This window comes from Hypanus sabinus, chromosome 2, assembly GCF_030144855.1.
Source record: "Hypanus sabinus isolate sHypSab1 chromosome 2, sHypSab1.hap1, whole genome shotgun sequence".
Taxonomy (NCBI): domain Eukaryota; kingdom Metazoa; phylum Chordata; class Chondrichthyes; order Myliobatiformes; family Dasyatidae; genus Hypanus; species Hypanus sabinus.
The window spans coordinates 57,955,513-57,976,009 of record NC_082707.1 but is presented as its reverse complement, the minus strand read 5'-3'; the positions used below and the strand labels follow the sequence as shown (position 1 = coordinate 57,976,009).

Genomic DNA, 20,497 nt, shown 5'->3' with positions numbered 1-20,497 from the left:
GTACTTGGACTTTCCAACAGTCTGGCCATTTTCCAGGCCTTCATTAACAAGATCCTACGAGACAAGCTACATGGGTACTTATGTGTTTGTCTACCTTAATTGCATCTTCTTGCCAAGGACCCCAATACCACATCTGTCATGTCCATTCAGTCTTTCAGCATGTCTTCAAAACCCAATTGTACTGTAAATTAGAGAAAGAGTAATGTCTTTCCTGGATTATGTCTGTTCACCCAAGGCATAACCACGGACCCAATGAAATAGTGCACCATTGTTGAATGGCCCCAACTGCACTCCCTCAAACATCTATAGCGCTTCTTAGACTTCTCCAACTTCTACCGCCATTTCATCTGGAACCTCCCTCACCAAATCACCTACTTAACGGATAACCTGGTCTGCTGCCAGGGACCACACTTTCGAGGAGCTCAAGAGACTTCACCACCACTCCCATTCTCCACCATCCGAACACTTCTGGACTTCTTGTGGTAGAGGGGGACATTAAGGCCTTCCTCTCCCAGCAAGAACCAGATAGGCAGACACACCATCATGCCTACTCACCAAGCTTAACTCTACATAGCACCATTATGGAATAGAAGACAGGGCGCTACTTGCTATTAAATGGGCCTTAGAGGAAAAGAGACATTAGCTGATGGGAAACAGCAAGCCCTTCCTGATCTGGACTGATCACCAGAAACTCATATCGATACAACAGACCTACAAACTCAACCCATGTCTGACTCACTGGGCCCACTTTTTTAAGGAATTCAACTTAACCATCTCCTATTGACCCGACTCCAAGAACAGTAAGGCAAAGCCCTGAAATAACAGTTCGACCCAGCTGAAATAGAGATTGACCCTCAGCTCATCATTCCATCCTCACAGATCCTCACTTCGGTCATCTGGGATCTTGGGAACCAGATCTGCCAGGCCCAACAGCACGAACCTGCTCCAGCCCACACAACTGACAACCACATGTAAGTGCCGGTGGCTATGCTCTCTGAGGCACACCAGTGGGCCCACTCTTCACCCCTATCTGGCCATCTGGGAGGGAGTGGGAGGGTGCATGACATACATTTTGCGACACTGGTTCTGGTGGCCCACCAGGATTGCAAATTACATCACTTCATTGCCACCTGCCCTCAATGTGCCCAGTCCAATTCCACCAACCAATTACCCTCTGGCCTTCTGTGGCCCTTACTAATCCCTGGATACCCACATACCCATGGATCTTATCATGGGTTTTCCACTTTCAGTGGGACCATGGTGATCAATTCGGGGGTAGACAGATTCTCCAAGGCAGCCCACTTCATTGCCCTCCCCAAATTTCTGTAAGCCACTGAGATTGCGGGCCTTGTTCTCCAACATGCAGTTTACCTCTGTGCTTTCCCTCAGGACATTGTGTCAGACCAGAGCCCACAATTCGTGTGCTGCATCTGACGAGCCATCCGCTCCCTCATCCATACCTCAGTGAGTTTGTTCTCTGGCTATCATCTGCAGTCCAATGGTCAGTCAGAAAGAACCAATTAGCAAGTGGAGAAGTTTCTGATGCTTCACCACCTCTAACCCTTCCACATAGAAGAAGTATCTGTTCTGGGCTGAACTGTCCCTCAATCTACACACCTCCTCTGCAACAGGTATGTTTATATCTATCAACCCCCCTTATTCCCCATGGAGAAGGCAACAGTAGATGTCCAATATGCCAGGGCCCTGATTCACCGCTGCCAGAATGCTTAGAAATGGGCACGGAATGCTTGAACGGGGGTCTGAGTCTGGCTGTCAACACGAGATTTGCTCTGCACACTGACTCCTGCAAGCTCTCACCTCAGTTCATTGGTCCCTTCATGATTACCTATCACATCCATCAGGTCACTTACTGTCTACAGCTGCCAAGGTACCTCAGGATCACACCTACCTTCCACACATCCTGCCTCAAGCCCGTTGTCCATAGACCTCTCAACCCACCTGAGCCTGCACATCTGAAACTCAGAAAGCTGAAAGGTGGTCCAGTGTACATGGTTCACCAGTTGATAGAAGTGTGTGCAGCATCTGGTCGACAGGAAAGGGTCCAGATTCAGCTTGAATTCATCTCTCATCAGGGAGTTCTTCCAGACCCATCCAGATCATCCTGAGCTGTTGGATGTCAGCCATAGGAAGGGGGCCTGGACCCAGTCTCCACCTGGCTAATAGGAGTCACCTGCCACTTGTTTCCAATTTATCACCTGCAACCTACTTAAACCCAGCTCTCATTCACAGTCCTTGTTCACCCACTGAACTAGCCAGCCTCAACAAGTTTCACCTAGACATCAGTTACCTTGTTGCCTGTGGTGTTTAGTATCTGTTCTGTCTCGGTTTTTTGGCCCCTTGTGGCTTGTTATTTTCATTGTCTGTTATTGAAGTTATCATTGATCACTGAATCATTTCTACTGCTCTGCTTTTGGGTCAAGCCTCCTCTATCTTTCCTCATAGTTACCTGTGTCCTGAAACATAAGGAGTAACTGCCTCCCTGAAACTTCTGTCAATCATTTAGCTCCAGCTCCCTAGCATAGTCTGTAAGGAGTGTCAGCCAGATGCACTTCTTGCAGGTGGAGTCTTAGACACATTGGAGATCTCCCTGACTTCCCACATCCTGCAAGAGGAGCACTCTGCTGCCCTGGCTTCTATCCCCTCTGCTCTACCTGTGCAATAGTAGAAAGAAAGGGACCTTAACCATCTTCACCTCTTCTAATCAAAGCCTCAGTTCCTCACTCTAACACTATCCAGTCACATTCTGACCACTCCCACAATGCACACTCCACTTAAACTTAGCCCTTGACAATTGCCTGATTGCCCAATCAATTTTTAACTAACAATTTGCAGTTGAGCCTCCTTTAGGCTCCTGCTACCTGAAACTGAACAAAAGTCCCAACAGGTACCACTTTTTAAATCTCCCACATCTTGCAACAAGTAATGGCTACTCCTATCTGAAACTGAGCAGTAGGTTAGATAAAGATAATTATAAATATTCAAAATCCTGTTTGCTGAAGGAACTGAAGGGTGACTGTCCAGTTTTCTGTTTCATAAGTATAAGAAAAAGTAGAAATGCTGTACCTTCATGATTCTCCATACTTGAGTCAGGAAATAACAGTTTATCTTCCCTTTCTACATTATAAATACAACTAAGATCTGATGAATCATTTTGATTTGAGTCGTGAGCTGGTGAGGTATCAGTATTTCTTGATATAGTGATACCTTGTTGCACTGATGAGCTTACCAGGTTAGATAAGCTTCTGTTAGTTCTGGAAAAAAAATCACAGTTACAATGATTTACATATATAAACAATATTAAGTTTTATTTTTTAGTATTAGGAATATTTTCCATTGATTTTAGCAGGACATAGTAAACACATTTATGAAGCTTATACTAGCAGCTTCAATCATAAATATTTTTAAACAGGCACTACAATTTTATCTATAAATACACAGCAAAAATATTAAAATGTTTAATTGATTATCTAGATGTTGTCTACTCCATATATTCACCACCCTCTGTTTTCAATTGTTTATGATTCTCAACATCCAAAGCCAATGGATCCTTTCCAATCAAGCTAGTTAAACAGAAGAATTTTTTGCCAAAAGTTTTCAATAACCATGCACAAAAAATTTGAACATAACCAAAGAAAGTACAGATTTTTCACAGTTCTGCTATTAGTACAACGTGGCTATTGAGAGTCATTAAGAAACTGAAATGCAGTGCATAGTTTGAACTAAACATTTATGGTTATCCTGTAAACATAAAGTCAGGTTCAAGTTTCAACTAGCATGAGGATGAAATTGTATACTAGTTAAATCTAATGGAGTAAGGACCGATGAACTGGAGCTTTGCCAAGACCAATTGTGCAAATGTGCAGGAAGTCAGAGAAGATTTAAAAAAAAACTAGATAAAATATTGGATCACAAGCATCCGACATCTGGTAGATGAACTCAGCTTTCTTCAGTGCATCAAAAGATAGGTCAACAGTATAAAGAATATTTACAGAGCACAGTTGACCACTAATTTTATTACATGCTCTAGTTTTACCTGAAAATGGCAGGGTACTGCACCTCTCACCTAATACAGAATCTGAGAAGGCTATTCCCAATAGTACCAGTCAGATAAACATGCGAGGTTCTGGTGTGAAGGTTGCTTTTGAAGAAGTGGTCCAGTTTCTCAACAGAATGCTTACTTGTCAACAATATCAGTTCACTTATCATTAAAGTACACAATTTAAATATAAAAATACTTGAACTTTTTATATATAACATTCACTTTATTTTCCCCTTTGAATATTTCTGTGTCTATGCAAGGTTATACAACTGTTCTATTAGCACAAAGATGGCATTCTTTTAAATACTTGTCACAGTGAAACAAATCCAATAATTATTATTTCATCAAATACACGTAGTTAAAACTTAATTTTAATGTTACATACAAATGAAATATCTACAGTCATAAACTTTGCATTCTAAAAGAATATTTCAAGTTGGATTTAGTTTGAATCCTGATGGGAAATAAGAAATTTGAACTTTCACATCCCTTCTGAAGAAAAATCAATTGAATAAAAACAATAAATTATTATTTTACCATTTAAATTATGCATTGGATTATCTCCTTGATATCTTCACATTGATTTTCACAATTTAAAAAGCAGGCATCACAATCTGCCATCTAGTTGCAAAGTATAGTCAGCATCTACTCTTTGCAACTGGAAACAAGTCCAGAAAGTTGGATAATATTAGAAGAGAAAGTTGGCAATGAAAATATTTGCTATTTAGCATGGATTAAAAATTTGTAAAGATGGAATCACAAAGATTCTGTGATAGTGAGACAGGAAGAGAAAAGAAAGGACCATAGGCTACCGAACTGTACAGTGGAATCTAAAGCATGAGAAAGTAGCACCATCTGAATTGCTCTCCACTATTTCAAATTTCATGTTAAAACCAAATCCATTCAGTTGACAAACAAAATTTACATTAATCATTAAATGGGAACTGCATCAGTGGCATAATAAAAAATAAATATACTTTGAGAATGACTGACACAGAAACGAAACAGATTATGTGTAAAAGAGTTATATGATTTTTGGAAAAAATGCAACTCTATGGTTGATGGAAATCATGAAAGCTTATTACATCTTAAAGTCATTTTCTCCTTTCTTTAATTTTCAAGGCTTACTCCAAGTATTTTCTTGTGCGGCGCCATATATCTGAAGGTTTCTGTAGACTTATACCAAGGTAATTCACAAACAATATTGTATTACCTTGGACTATTTTCTTCTCCACTGTACTCTGCTTCTTCAACCAAATAATTGAAAGATTCTTCGATTATTTCATCTGTGGCCTAATTTAAAAAAAAACATGATTTGTTCAGTCACCTAAACTTCGGTTGCTTCCATCACTGTTTTAACATGGCTGTACTGAATCAGGAATGCACTTAGAAGTAGAAAATGCTGCAAGTATTTTGCAGTCAAATGACATCCATAGGAAGAGGAAGGAAATAAAATATTTCAAATCAATTACCTTAGACTGGAAACCAATGATACTAAAAATAAACAGGTTTTAAAGTGTAGAGGGAGGAAAAGTGAAGAAGAAAAAGTAATTGAATGAAGACAAGGAATATTGCTTTACTGATGGAATGATGGTGCAAAGTAATACAGTGTAGCAATACATCAAGTAGAAACAAAATCTAGGAATGTGGGATATGGTGTAGCTATAAGGGATTGTGGTCCTAAAACTGATATCAAAGTTGTGACATTTTAACGTTAAGTAATTTCATAAGAAAATAATAACAGCAATTAGTGCCAATAGACTAATTAGTAAAGGTTTCTGGTCTTTAAAACACCATATTAAAGAGATTGAGAGCTTAGGAGTCAATGCACTGCTTTCTCTATTCCTCTACTTGGAGAGGCTAGAGCTAAGATATGATAATGTTGGACACTTGGAACCGGCATAAGGAGAAATGTCTTTACATAGGTGGTCATCAGTCTTTGGAAACCTTACCCCAGAAGGCCCTGCATGCTCAGTCACAACATCTATTCAAAGCTAGATGTGATAGATTTTTGAATGCAACAGTAATCAGAAGATATAATGATTGAGCAACAAAGCAGACAAGACACAGAGTCAACCATGATTTAACTGAATGACAGAAATACCTTGAAAGGCTGTATGGCCTATGTCAGCTTCTATTCCTTCTGTTATCTTAGAAGACTTGCAATGGTTTCATTTCTTAATAATCCCTCATATCTTCACAGCATACTAGATATTACTCATCCCACCACCCATCACCTCATTGTTGGAAGGTGTTCCCTTCCAGAATAACTTCAAGTACCAAGTCAATCAAGGTTTAGCACATACTTCAAGGAAGAAAGTGGTTCAGAAATACATGTGGGAAGAGGCATCTTTTGATTAGGGACAAGAATGCAAGGTACCTATGCTTTGTAATGTAATATATTCAATTGGATTACTGCTTTTTTAAAATAAATTTACTTTAAGAATAATCTATCTATCAAATTTCTCCTCCTGAACTGGTTATCCCTCTCCCACCTCTTTACACAAGAACCTCTATTATCTCGTAATTTTACGCAGCTAATTTATCAACTGTGTTATCTCCCTTCATTGCAAATGAATGAATATACATGGTGCACCTAGTATTTAAAGCACTCAGTATTATTTAAATTACTATATGTTCATATTTCAATTTGTAAATAAAATGGCCACACTGCTGAAATCCTCACAGTAACTGTTGAGAGATCCATTGAGAGATGGAAATTATTATCCAACACATCAGGCAAGGACCTTATAATGTCTGTAATATTTATCATTGTTATTCAATTTGATGTAAGAATTCTACTTCTACAAACTTTACTGCACAGAGCTCCCAAAGCCATTGAATAATTTTAACCAAATTCCTCACAGTTTAAAAATATAAATCTAATCTTCACTTCAAGGTTTTACAAAGAAAGGATCTTCATTTATTTGCTTCTGTACTTGCATTTCTAGGCATTTAACTACTTAACTTATATGGAATAAACATACTCACATCATCCACTTCAGAAAAGCTCAAAACTGGATGTACTTGCCCTACATCTTCACATAGCTCATCAACTTTAAAAAGGGCAACATAGTTTTCATGTTCCTCAATCTCTTCAGCTGAAAAAAAAGGGAACCAACTTATTCATACCTGTTAAGCTTACTCAAGAGTTTTCACTTGATGTTATTTTTTCTCCCCACTGCAAATTGGCCAAAAGCTATAGAAAACTTTGTGGAATTTTGAATAGATTTTGCCCTCTGTGTAACTTGTGTGCCTGCGATCTTTTATATTAAATTAGGTGCACACAAAATGTGAATGTCTTTTAATGTGAATGACAGGCCTACTTTCCTAAATGTTTTTACAGCCTAAGGCACATTCACGGGCTTAATGCCTCGCAAAACATGTTTAATTTAATTTAAATTCACAATGTTATAAATATATAAATATGTAATTTAAATATAAATATATAAATTAAATATTTTAATTAGTTGTTAAAAGAATTGTAACTACTAAATCAGAACTCTTGAAAACACTTCAAACAATTCAATACATATAAATTTACAATTAAATGAAAGAGGCTGGCGTGGCCCTGTTGGACACCATAGGCGTTCCATGTCAGAACTGCACTCAACAACAGCAAGCAGATCAGGATTTGCCTGTTTATATGGAAGTTGCAGCAAAGCGAGGGTTAAAATGGTGTACTGACAGAACCAAGTGTAGGCACTGTACAGCTTGAGTGTTGGACTTCCTCTTGTACAGTTTTTTCCAAGTGTGTAAGTTCAGCATGGCAAGAGTCATGATGACAAACTGACAACAATATCTTTGTCAGAGATAGTTTCGTCATCCATGACCCTTGAAAATCTAGCTCACGTTTGTACAGCATTTCTGTATATCTTATTAATTCTCAAGTATTATTAGCCCTTAACATGTAGATTAGTTATTAAAACCTGGAATATGTATTATGATTAGGATTTAAATATACAAATGAAGGGATTCAGGAGTGCACAAGTTTTTCATTGGATCAATATCTGTATCTAACTGGTCAATTTCTGTATAAAAATGGCATTTCTTTGTTTGAACTTCAGAGCAGGTTGTTCTCTTGTGCACAAATGAATGAAGTGTGATTTAGGAATGAGTGTGAGTTGTCCAGTTAATCAGTGATGATATTTGCATAAGTAGTACTCAGATATGCTCTAGAGTGAATCAAATCCATACTGCAGAAAAATTGTGTACAACTGTACAAGTTTTAAATTGGAGGCCACCATATTCTCATGGTGTATCAATCATAACCATTACATTCTGTTAATTGATCTTATGTTTGGACCTAAGTATTCAAAAGCTAATACTTTTGGGGACATAAAATTTTAGCTTCTAAATGTTCTTAAAATTTGTTTTTATTTTGTTTCATTTAACAAGAAATTGACTGATAATTCAAAATAATGAAGACCATAGTTTAGAAGATGGTGGATTACTCCACTGAATAAAAATGCTTTTCTTTTGAGATAACCTATATCCATTAAACTTCCAATTAATATTAATAAATGTAAAGGATTTGTACAGCAAATTTTAGAATAAAGTATTCCAGGAACCAATAACTAAGATGCAGCTGGTGACTACGTAGTTGAGTTACTACTGCAGCCTATGTGTGATCTTGAACTCTGGTGATGTACAGGTGGAGTTTGCATGTTCTCTTTGTGACCGTGTGGGTTTCTGTCTGGTACTTTGATTCCGTCCTACTTCCCAATTACATATGGATTTATAGGTTAACTGTGAATTATCCTAGTATGTATATGAATGACAGAACCCAAGGAGAATTGATGGGAAAGTGAAAAGAATAAAATAGGAACAAACACGAGGAAATCTGCAGATGCTGTAAATTCAAACAACACACACAAAATGCTGGTAGAACACAGCAGGCCAGGCAACATCTACAGGGAGAAGCGCTGTTGACGTTTCGGGCTGAGACCCTTCGTCAGGACTATAGGATTAGAAGCCTGTTCTGTTTTCAACTGCCAAGCAAGAATCTTATGTGATCTTTCACCTAATTCGTATTATTTCTGTTTAGTTACTTCTAAACTTTGAATTGCTTCTAAAACAATAAATGCAATTAGAACAAGTGTAAATAAGGTTACTTATAAACCTTTAGAAATTAATGAAACTTTAAAATTTTTTTATACTGAACTATATCAATCAGAATCACAAAATAAGATTGCTGAGATAGATAAATTTTTATCACAAATAACCCTTCCAAACTTAAATTTGGAAGAACAGAAAGGATTAGATATGCCCTTTACATTAAAGGAGGTTGAAGAAGCTTTAGGATCACTTCAGAGTAATAAATCCCCAGGAGAAGATGGTTTTCCTCCTGAATTTTATAAAAAAATTAAAGATTTATTAATTCCTCCTTTTATGGAATTAATATATCAAGTGGAAAGAATGCATAAACTCCCACAATCTTTTTAACAGCGATCATAACTGTATTGCCAAAAAAAGATACAGATCCTTTAAAACCAACATCATATAGGCCTATTTCTTTGTTGAATACAGATTATAAAATAATAGCAAAAATTTTATCTAATAGAATATCTAAATATTTACCAAAATTAATATATATGGATCAAACAGGTTTTATTAAAAACAGACAACCAATGGATAATATAACCCGGTTACTTAGTATAATTAATTTGGCATAAAAAAGAGAGGAAGTGAATGTGGCAGTTGCTTTGGTTGCAGAAAAAGCATTTGATAGATTGGAATGAGATTTTTTATTTGTATTGGAAAAATATGAATTAGGAAAATCTTTTATACAATGGATTAAAACCTTAAATACTAATCCTCAAGCTAAAGTAGTTACAAATAGTCAGATTTCAACACCATTTTGCTTAGCGAGGTCAACTAGACAAGGCTGCCCATTATCACCTGCTTTATTTGTATTGGCAATAGAACCATTAGCTGAATTAATTAGAACAGATTCAGACTGGGGGCTTTAGAGTTAATCAAGAAGAATATAAGATTAATTTATTTGCTGATGATGTTTTGATTTATTTAACAAACCCATTGCAATCTTTGCAAAGATTATCTTTTAGATTGGAAGAATATGGGAAAGTATCAGGGCATAAAGTAAATTGGGATAAAAGTGAAACTTTACCCCTTACCAAAGGAAATTATAATCAATGTCGATTAGTAACTCAATTTCGATGGTCAATAAATGGGACAAAATATTTAGGTATTAGAGTTGATAGTGATGTAAATAATTTATATAAACAAAATTATTTGCCATTATTAAATATAAATAAAAGAGGATCTTGATAAATGGATGATGTTACCAATAACATTAATAGGTAGAGTTAATGCTGTAAAAATGAATATATTTCCTAGATTGCAATATTTATTCCAAACTTTACCAATACAATTACCTCAGAAGTTTTTTCAAGAACTGAATAAATATGTAAGGAAATTTCTTTGAAAAGGAAAGATGTCAAGAATATCATTGGAAAAATTGACATGTAAATTTGATTTAGGAGGGTTACAACTTCCAAATTTTAAGAATTATTATAAAGCAAATCAACTTAGATTTATTGCGTCTTTTATTGATGAAGAAAAACCGGCATGGATTAGAATAGAATTAGATAAGATAGGAGAAAACATACCAGAAGATTTTATATATAAATGGGAATCCAAATGGATACGGGGAAAAAAAGAATCTCCTATATTAAGACACTTGATTGATTTATGGAATAAGGTAAATAAGGACGATGAGATAAAAAAATCTTTATTAGCAAAAAGCACTTTAATTCAAAATAGGCTTATTCCTTTTACAATGGATAATAAACTTTTACATAATTGGTTCCAAAAGGGGATTAAATATATAGGTGATTGTTTTGAAGGAGGTATATTGATGTCATTTGATCAATTAAAAAATAAATATAAAATATCAAACAACACTCTTTTCTGTTATTTTCAATTAAAGGCTTATTTACGAGAAAAGCTGGGTCAAACAATGTTGATGCCAAAACCAAGTGAAATAGAAGTATTAATTCAAAAAAGGAAAAATAAAAAAGTTTACATCTTGTATGTACAATTTGATTCAAAAACAGACAATTAAATCAGGAATTCATAAATCAAGACAAAAATGGGAATCTGATTTGAATGTTAAAATTGATGGAAAAAGCTGGTCAAGATTATGTTCTGATAGAATGATAAATACAATAAATGTTCGACTTAGATTAATACAATATAATTTTTACATCAATTATATATACCACCACAGAAAATAAATAGATTAAATTCAAATATGTCTGACCAATGTTTTTGATGTAATCAAGAAATTGGTACTTTTTTACATCCTACTTGGTCTTGTTTTAAAATTCAACTATTTTGGATAAATCTAAGACTTTTATTGGAACAAATTACTGGAGTACAACTCACACCTAGTCCAGTATTATTTTTATTAGGAGATATTGAAGGGACAATACCGAAACTTAAGTTGAATAAGTATCAGAAAAAATTTATAAAAATTGCATTGGCAGCAGCCAAAACAGTTATCGTAGTTACTTGGAAATCTGATTTATATTTAACTATGGATCATTGGAATAATGAAATACATGGTTGTATTCCACGTGAAAAAAATTACATACAATCTAAGAAATGAATATGATATATTTTTGAAAATTTGGCTTCCATACCTACAAAAGATAGGAATAAATACATAGGTCCTTTGAAGGTAAAATTATAAAGTAATTGGGGAAAATAAAAATAAATATTAAAATCGCAAGAGCACTATTAATTCGGGTCTCGGACCCAGGCAAATGAGAGACAATGTAACGGTTTTGGCCATGGCTCTTAGAGACACCTGTGCTAAGGGCATGACCCTGCTACGTGACAGCTACCACGGATATGGACACCCTCGGGCAATGTGGGGGTGGGGATTGCATCACTCTACTTTGATGGACATCTACAACTCTGCAAGTCAAGATAAAATGGGACTGCAAAAGGCGGTACCCCAGAGAGACGCACCAGAAGGACTCGATCGCTCAACACTCCCGTGATAGCTGGAAGCCAGTAAAAAGCCACGTGCGCTCCATAACTTCTCTGCCTGGGGAGTGGGTGGCTGATAATACCGAGAAGGACTTTGAACTAATAACAGGGAAACAACGCTCCCCTGATTCAACGGAGTTGCTTCGTCAAAGACCCGGGCAAGTTTTGTCGTTTCTCCTCACTCTCTCTGAAACACGTGAAACCCAGCGATTCCCCAACAAAAAGACTGAAGCCTGCAGACTTCTGAGTGACTTTTATATTTCCAACAAATATATTATCCCCTAGACAACAGTCGAGATTATTTCTTAATGATGATTATTGCTATGCCCGCGCTTTAGATTGAGTTTTGCCGATGTATACGTTCTGAATGTTTGTATTAACCTTACTTTGTGCCCCCTTTATGAATAAAACCGTTCAAAAATAGTGCCATCAGACTCCAACAGACTTCTCTATCTTTGCTGGTGAGTTATCCAGTTACGGGATACGTAACACTTACTATTTTATCATCACATTTATTCTTTGTAATTTTCTAAAAATTTAATTGATAGATAAATAAATAAACAAACAAACAAACAAACAAATAAATAAAAGGACTATAGGATTAGTGTTAGTGGATGTTTGATAGTTGGTAATGACACAGTGGACTAAATGGCTTGTTTATGTGCTTATGACTTTATGATTCTACATGTTCACTTACTAACAAGGATTACAGGATTGAAGTAATCCTTCAATCAACAGACCTTTTCAAAGTGCTGTAATCCTGCCACAACAAGGCATGAATTGCAGAAAAAATTAAACTAACTAAATCAGAAAACCCAAACACATCCCCAACATGAACATTGGTGGAGCCCAGCACATGGGTGAAATGCACCACCATCCTCATACAGAAGTGTTAAGTCCCCCTCAAGATTCCCAACATCACAGGAGTCATTATTCAGCCAATTTGATTCACTACAAGGGATATCAAAGTACAGTTAAGCTTTCTGTATTCTGAACAAAAGCCGTAACAGTACGTGCCTGTAGACTTGCGCTTCAGAACTATGCTGTTCCAGTGCTTCTACCACAGATGCATTCTGTAGACTATAAAGAAAATTGATCTAATATACTCAATACAAATGGAAAATTGTCCACTTCTGTTAAGATAGGTGATACCTATCTTTTATACTTGACCACTGTCTTGAATAGCATTTGATCTCTACTGATAAATCTGAGCTTTCTGTCTGTGCTGCCAAAGATCCAGGCAGATCAAACTTGGAACAAACTGTGAAAAACCTAGGGTCTTTATTTATGAAACCTGTTGACAATACTAGCCTGTCAGTAAAAGTTCTTCATCCTTTTGTTCATTTTTCTCTTCATTGGGTGAGCACATAAAAGTATTCAGGTCACCCATTACTTCAACTGGAAGTGATTGTTCTGGAGTTCTAAAAGGCAACAAACAATTGTTTTAATTGAGCATATATAGATATATTATATAAATATACATACTAAAATCTTGCTCCAGAGATAGAGAGCTTTCTTGAAATCAGCCTACCGATCAGAGAAGTTTCAGCATTTGCCAATTAAGCTTATTACAAAATTAATTTGATTTCACTCTAACATCTGATATTGAATCTCAATTCAATATTAGTAATTGGCCACCCACCCAATTAATCAGGAATTGATCAGCCCATTCCACAGCATGAACACCGAGAGTTTCCACCCTCCAGATTCAAATTTCAAATTTTTTTAAGTCCCAATTATCTTCTGTAAACTCTGATAACTGCTTCCCAATTGTTGAGATGTCTCAGCGGTTTGGCCTCTGACTCACTGGCTGTGGGTTCCCAGGCTCCTGTCACCGACTAGACCCTGATTCCCAAACTCCCTTTAATATACTAGCATCCTAGCTTCTCTCCAGTGCCCCCACCACCACCCCCCTCACCTTAACACAATGGGTACTATCTCCTGCACACTAAATTCACTGGACTCATTTTCCACACCACTTATAAACTCATGCTCTCTATAAATTAGATATGTTTTTGTAAGATTGGGGGACTGAGGGCCATGGGTTTCTGCCACAGAGGTTAGGAGCTGAGGTTTGGAAAAGATTAGCCATAATCATACTAAATGAAGAGGCAGACTTGAGGGACTGAGTGCCCTACTCCTATTCCTATTTTGTTCTTTTCCTGGGTTTGTTTAAAGCAGAAAATACCGATGTTAGTACAAAATTTACATAGTAGAATCACTTAAAATAATCAGATGATTTTTGTTCAGTTTAATGGCTTCATTTTTAGTTAAAGTCAACCCACCAGTACAGTAGTCAATGAGGAACATAAGCAGCTCTTGATCACTTGGCACCAGCAAACTGGGACTTCCTACTTTTTACTTCTAATTAGAGTTCTACCTTGTAACTTTACCAGAACAGTTTCCACCCATTTCCCTAAGGTTGCTTCCAACAGTAAACAAAAAATAAAAGCATTTGAAAATTCAGGATGGACAAAATGAAGATACCTTTTATGCTTCTTGAGCAGCAACCTCTCCAAATAGGTTATATTGTGATCTTTAAACATAATTTCTTTTACTATTTTTGAATGTTGAAGGTTGTCTTCTGTTTGTGATTCGCCTGTGGAAACTGACAAAGATTATCCACGAAGAAGTTGTTAGATTTTTGGGAAAAATTTACTTATAAATGTGAAGTGTGATCTATGCAATAGCTCAGTGAATTTGTGAAACTATCTAATCCATACAGACACTTCTTTTGGTTTCAGTTTTGAATCCTTTTCTCCACACTGCACCCCACACCCACTAACATCATTTACACACTTGCAGGCATTGCTCCCCCAGACATGCGAAGACACACTCCAACAAAAATTGAAAAAGGTAAACATGGCACCCACTACATCATCATGAGCCAGTTTCCAACTGCCTAAAACCAAGGAAAGGCTTTGCTACAGTGGAGGAATTACCACATGGAACATCACCCCCAAACATATAGGATTGACCTCCGGCAATACACAGAATCCAGAACCCCACCAAACAATGCAGTGCAAGACCCCACAGAAATGTTGTCAGATGGGGCACTGCTTGAGAGGCAGAAGTGGTGCACCCTCAACAGAGCGAGAGCAGGAGGTTGTGGGATGGGAGGAAGTGGGGTTTAAAGACCAGTGAATCCTTTGAGTGTGGCAAAAGGGTGCAGACCATTGAACACGTTCTGCACAACTGCTCACTCTCACCTGATTTAGCTGACACTGACCTGCTCAACGTCAACCAAACAACACTAGAATGGATGGATTTTTGGTGTGACAGGCTATGATGATGAGTTTTGAATCCCTGTTTATAGAGAGGTGGGGTACAATTATAGAACAAGAGGAAAAGGTGCTAAAAGTAGCATCAGAGGTTTATGAGTTGACCCAAAGCCAAAATTAAATAGAACTCCCAATCCAGACAGCATTTTAGCGGTAGTCTGCTAGCACAACATTAAGTTTTGTAGTTAATTTTAAGATTTAAATATACATAAATATCTCTTGGGTGTGATATGGGATCAGGACAACCAGGAATTGAAACCTGACTAGCAGGCTAAATAAGGACATTTAACTAGCATGTCATGTTTGTTCAAGATGTAGCTCAAGATGAAATTTCAAACAGACAATCAACTTTACCTGAACTTTTATAGAAGGGTACTGTTAAAGTGTATTCTAGCAAACTAAACTTCGGAGCAGGTTGAGTTTATAATAGCTGAATTGTAATTTGATTTTGATTTAAATGGTGACAATTTTGATTTAAATTTTGATTTTTATCGTGATTTTGATTTAAATGGTAATAAGATATTTAATCTTAAGTGGTGCTGAAGTAATTCATACTCAGGGAATTGTGAATTGACACAAATTGTAAGTTATTTTACAGCTAATATTCCAAGTAAACAGCATCTCTCATGTGTCTTCCTATGACTTCCATGGTGTTTTATCAATTTCTTATTCAGCACATTGCAACGGTAGCCTGATTTGACACTAACTCAAAATCCTTCTCAGCACTTACCTATTCATCAGTTCCTAATCACATTGGTTAGGAAAATGACAAAAGCAAATCCTTGTCCAATAAGTTCTACTAAAGTTTTAAGCAGACACTAAACACAATACTTGTGATTTTCAGCTTAATTGTTATACCTAAAGCATGAGATCAGTTGAATAGCCACACGATTGACATGAAGGACAAAATGGTCAAGTTCTGTACTGCATTACTAGATTATTCTGTAAAGTCCAAGGACTACTGTAAGCATAAAATTAAGAAGGTCATACACAATTGCACCATTTTATTTTCTAGTGGTGAATGCAATAAATCTAATTAAGAGGCAAGGAGAACAGCATGTTTCTTATTTTTATATAGCAAAGACAACCAAATCAATATATATGACAACTGACAGTTTTCAAATACCACCTGCAGCTCAGAAAAATACTGTGTGGCTTTAATCATGTAACATTTTCATAATCCCAGCTCCTGGGCATTTCCCGATAACATCCGTCATTTCAAGGACAAAAAGCGTACTTCTGCAATATGGATTATTTCAAATTATTGGAAGGATGATTAATGGTAGGTTCTCTATCAGGTATTTTACAATAACAACAAACTTCTGACAGATATACCACTGCCAAAGAAGCAAGACTTCTAACTTACAACAAATTCTGTTATCAATGTATTAAAACAATGGTCTAGATTTTATTGAGATTTCCAGTTCTTGGTGCAAATGTAGAACTTCCAGACAGCTAATCACTCACGCTCAAATATGTTCCACTACTAAACTTCTCAAAAGTTGCTAACACACTCTAATTTCCAAGAACTTCCATGGGGAATTCATAAAAAATATTAATTATTACAATATATACCAAGGTTAAATGTTATGTAATTCTTATTATTTTGACATTGTTACTTAAAAATTATTCCTATAGTTATCACGATTTGATTCTTTACAGCTTAGTTTTGTCTAAAAATGTATGAGTCAAATTAGATGAATATAAAAATGTGTTTTTAATATTATTAGTTAGAAGGCACTGATCTACTGAATGGTATTTCTTTTGTCATATCAATAACAATCTCCAACAAGGGATAGCCTATCTTGCAATTGAACACAAACAATTTGATAGATATAGAATTTTGTTCCTGAAAAATATTAAGATAGATGTCCAAGGGAAATGCATTAAGATTCAAAGGATCTTCAATTTAAAAAATTGAGGTGGGGAAGCACAAAGTTTTTTAGAGAGGAGATACCAGAGCTTAGGATTGTAATGCTGAAAGATTGATGGCAACTTCAGTGTAATTAAACTTGACAATAATCAGTTAAAATTGAAGAAAATAAATGATCTTGAATGATTTTGAGACTGGAGCAAATTGCTGAGTGATGGAGGGGCAAGGCATTTTAGCAATTTAAAACATTGGGTCAGAATTTTTAAATTGAAGCAATCCTTCACTGGGAAGCAATGTAGGTCAGCGAGCACAGCAAAAATACTGTAGAATGTGTACATTTTGGATGAGCCAAATTTACAGAGCAATAAAAAAACCAAAAAATCACTGGATTGAAGTGGTCACCAATGAAATGTCATTAAAACATATATTTTGTTCAACTTGCAAACAGGTTAGCTACTCATTTCACAATAACAGTTTACATCAGATCATGAAAACCAAAGCTATAATATTATGTGAAAACATAGCACTAAAGATGTGTGTGAACAACTGCCTGAAGTATGAATGATCTCATCTAGATATTTCCTCTTTACCCTAACTAAAAAGTTTCCCAGTTTCTGCCTTCTTTGGAAGGTCCAACATTTTTGTCCATCTACGTAGATCCTGTGGCTGTTCTGAGCATGAAGATGCACCTTATAAGCACAAGTCTGTACCGAAAATATACAGCCAGTAGAAAAAAATAAATGAGAATACTTAACTCCCTTATTCAGACAAACCTGCCATCCCAGGAATTTGCACTTTCATTGCATTCACTTTATCACAAGTATATCCCTTCAAGGTTGGGAGATCAGACATGTCCATAATATTCCAATGCTGTCTCACCAGAACTTGATATAATTGGAGCAAGGCATTTTCACTCTTTCACCTAAATCCTCTTGCAATGAAGCCCAGTGTGTCAATTTTCCTACCTTACTGCTTGCTGGATTTGCAGCTTGAGTTTCAATGATTCATGAATAAAGCTTCAAGATCTATGAACTTCACAAACCAACACAATACAATTTCTCTCCATTTAAAAAAAATCTCCTCTTTCATATCTTTTCTATGATAGACCTTTCACTTTTCTGATTAATATTCCATCTACTATGTCCTCATGTCCTCATCTATTCAGTTAGCCTGGTGACATCCCACTGAAGCCTCTCAAGATCCTACAGTGCTACCTAGTTTTGTATCATCAGGAAACCTAGATATATTACACTTGGTACCCTCATCCAAATCATTGACACAGATCGTGAACTGTATGCTGTGACTCTAGCATTAACCCTGCAGAACACCACTGACCACAGTGTCCTAACTTGAAAAAACTTGTTTATTCCTACTCTGTGATTTCTATCAGTTAAGCAATCCTCAGTCAATATTAGCATATTATTCACAATTCAGTGCGATATTGTGGCGTAAACAAGAGAAAATCTGCAGATGCTGGTAATCCAAGCCACACACTCAAAATCTTGGAGGAATTCAGCAGGCCAAGCAGTATCTATGGAAAACAGGACAGTCTACATTTTGGGCTGAGACCCTTCAGCAGGACGATATCCAAATCCATCATATCTGCTGATTTAACCTTTGTCAACTTTGCAAATTGCTTCCTGAAAAATTGTCAACATATTTATCAAACTTCCTCTCATAAATTCGCACTGACCCTGTCCAGTCCTTTTATTATTTTCATAGTATCAAATCACTACCATACCAGGCTATAGTTTTTTACCTACAGAAATTCTGATTTCCCACATTAGAGTTTACAAAAGCTATCTTGTAACATCTTCTCCCTCTCCAAACTGGCTACTGCTGCTGCATTGGTGAATCCCTATGTCAGTAGTTGAGAAACCATTGGAAATATTTCTTAAGATTTATCTCTGGATAGGATTTATCACAGATTAGGTGGAGTCAGAATGGTGTCATGCTTGGAAAATCCTGCCTTACAAATCCAATTGAGTCTTTTGAGAAGGTGACTAAGAAAATTGATGAAGGCCAGGTCCTGTACGTAGGCTGGTCCAGAAAGTTTGAGCACATGGGGCCAAGGCAATTGATAAACTGGATCTAGGAGGCAGAGGGTAGTGATGGAGAGGTAATTTTTGTCACTGGAAGTCTGTAACTAGTGGTCTGCAGAAATCAGTACTGGGATCTTTGTTGTTTGTTATAGATGTAAATGACTAGAATGAGAATATCTGTGGCCTAATAATGAAGTTTTTTTGATGATCCATTGATTGCTGGCATTGTAGATCATGGATACAGGATACAGAGGAACATAGAACAGCTGGGTAGAAGAAAGTCACTCCAAGCAAGTGTGAGGTAATACATTTTGGGCCATACTGGGCAGACATATACAGTAAATGGCAGGGGCTTTAGAAGTATTGATATACAGAGGGACTATTCTGCCTCGAGGCTTTGCCTTTTTGTATGCAGTTTGTTTGATACAAACATCACTTCCTGCTTATAAGCTTTTGTTTACATCATTTTCTGTGCAGGTTGATTCAAATTATGACTTGAAGCAGACACAGTAGAAAGACCATCTCTATCCAGTCTTTATTTACCCTCAAAACAGCAATATCTATGAGTCTCGAGCTTCTTAGTATTGGTAAACATTTAGTAGCTGTACATTGAAGGAAGTATTATGTTTATCATTCATCACTATTAAGCTATCGTTGCACTACAAGTTCCCTTTTGTGCATGGCATTGCTATAGAATGCTGCATGTATGTATTACCGTGTTCAATGCTGATCATGAGATAATCAATAATATTAGTATATTCAGCTCATGGTGATTCTGTATTGAATCCAATACATGTTTTACTTAACATTCTGCAGTTTCACAAAGTTTACTCATTAAAAACCATTAAGAAAGCTTTTGGCTCAGGTGATTTTTGAGAAGGTGTTTTAACTCCCAGGTTAGCTTTATACTCAATGCACCACGAGGGCAATAGAGGCACCTTGAGTGTAAATCCATATATCCTGAAAATGGATAGGATTGTAAAGAAGGCATTTAGCTTTCTTGCCTTCACAGGCAGGCAGGGGTATTGGCTACAAAAGTTGGAATATAACTACACTACCACTAGGAAGAGTGCAGATAAGATTCACATGAATATTGCCGAGCTTTGTCCGTAACACGAGGGCAGTAAAAGTCTTCACAAGTATCACCCGCGGAGTGTAGACGCATCCAAATGGCATATGCTGCCACGTTAGCTTCCAAACCCAGCAATGTCGTTTGCTGAGC

At 36.5% G+C, this 20,497-nt stretch overlaps 1 protein-coding gene across 1 annotated transcript in view; it reads right to left on the bottom strand.

The window, feature by feature from the left end:
* zbbx (zinc finger, B-box domain containing) overlaps positions 1-20,497 on the bottom strand; it is a 146,491-nt gene that overhangs the window by 63,955 nt on the left and 62,039 nt on the right. The window contains exons 10-14 of the mRNA XM_059946888.1: positions 14,567-14,687; positions 13,391-13,500; positions 7,052-7,161; positions 5,274-5,353; positions 3,085-3,272 (exon numbers count right to left, since the gene is read on the bottom strand). Of these exons, the coding sequence (XP_059802871.1) occupies positions 3,085-3,272; positions 5,274-5,353; positions 7,052-7,161; positions 13,391-13,500; positions 14,567-14,687 (609 nt within the window). The remainder of the gene's footprint in view (positions 1-3,084; positions 3,273-5,273; positions 5,354-7,051; positions 7,162-13,390; positions 13,501-14,566; positions 14,688-20,497) is intronic.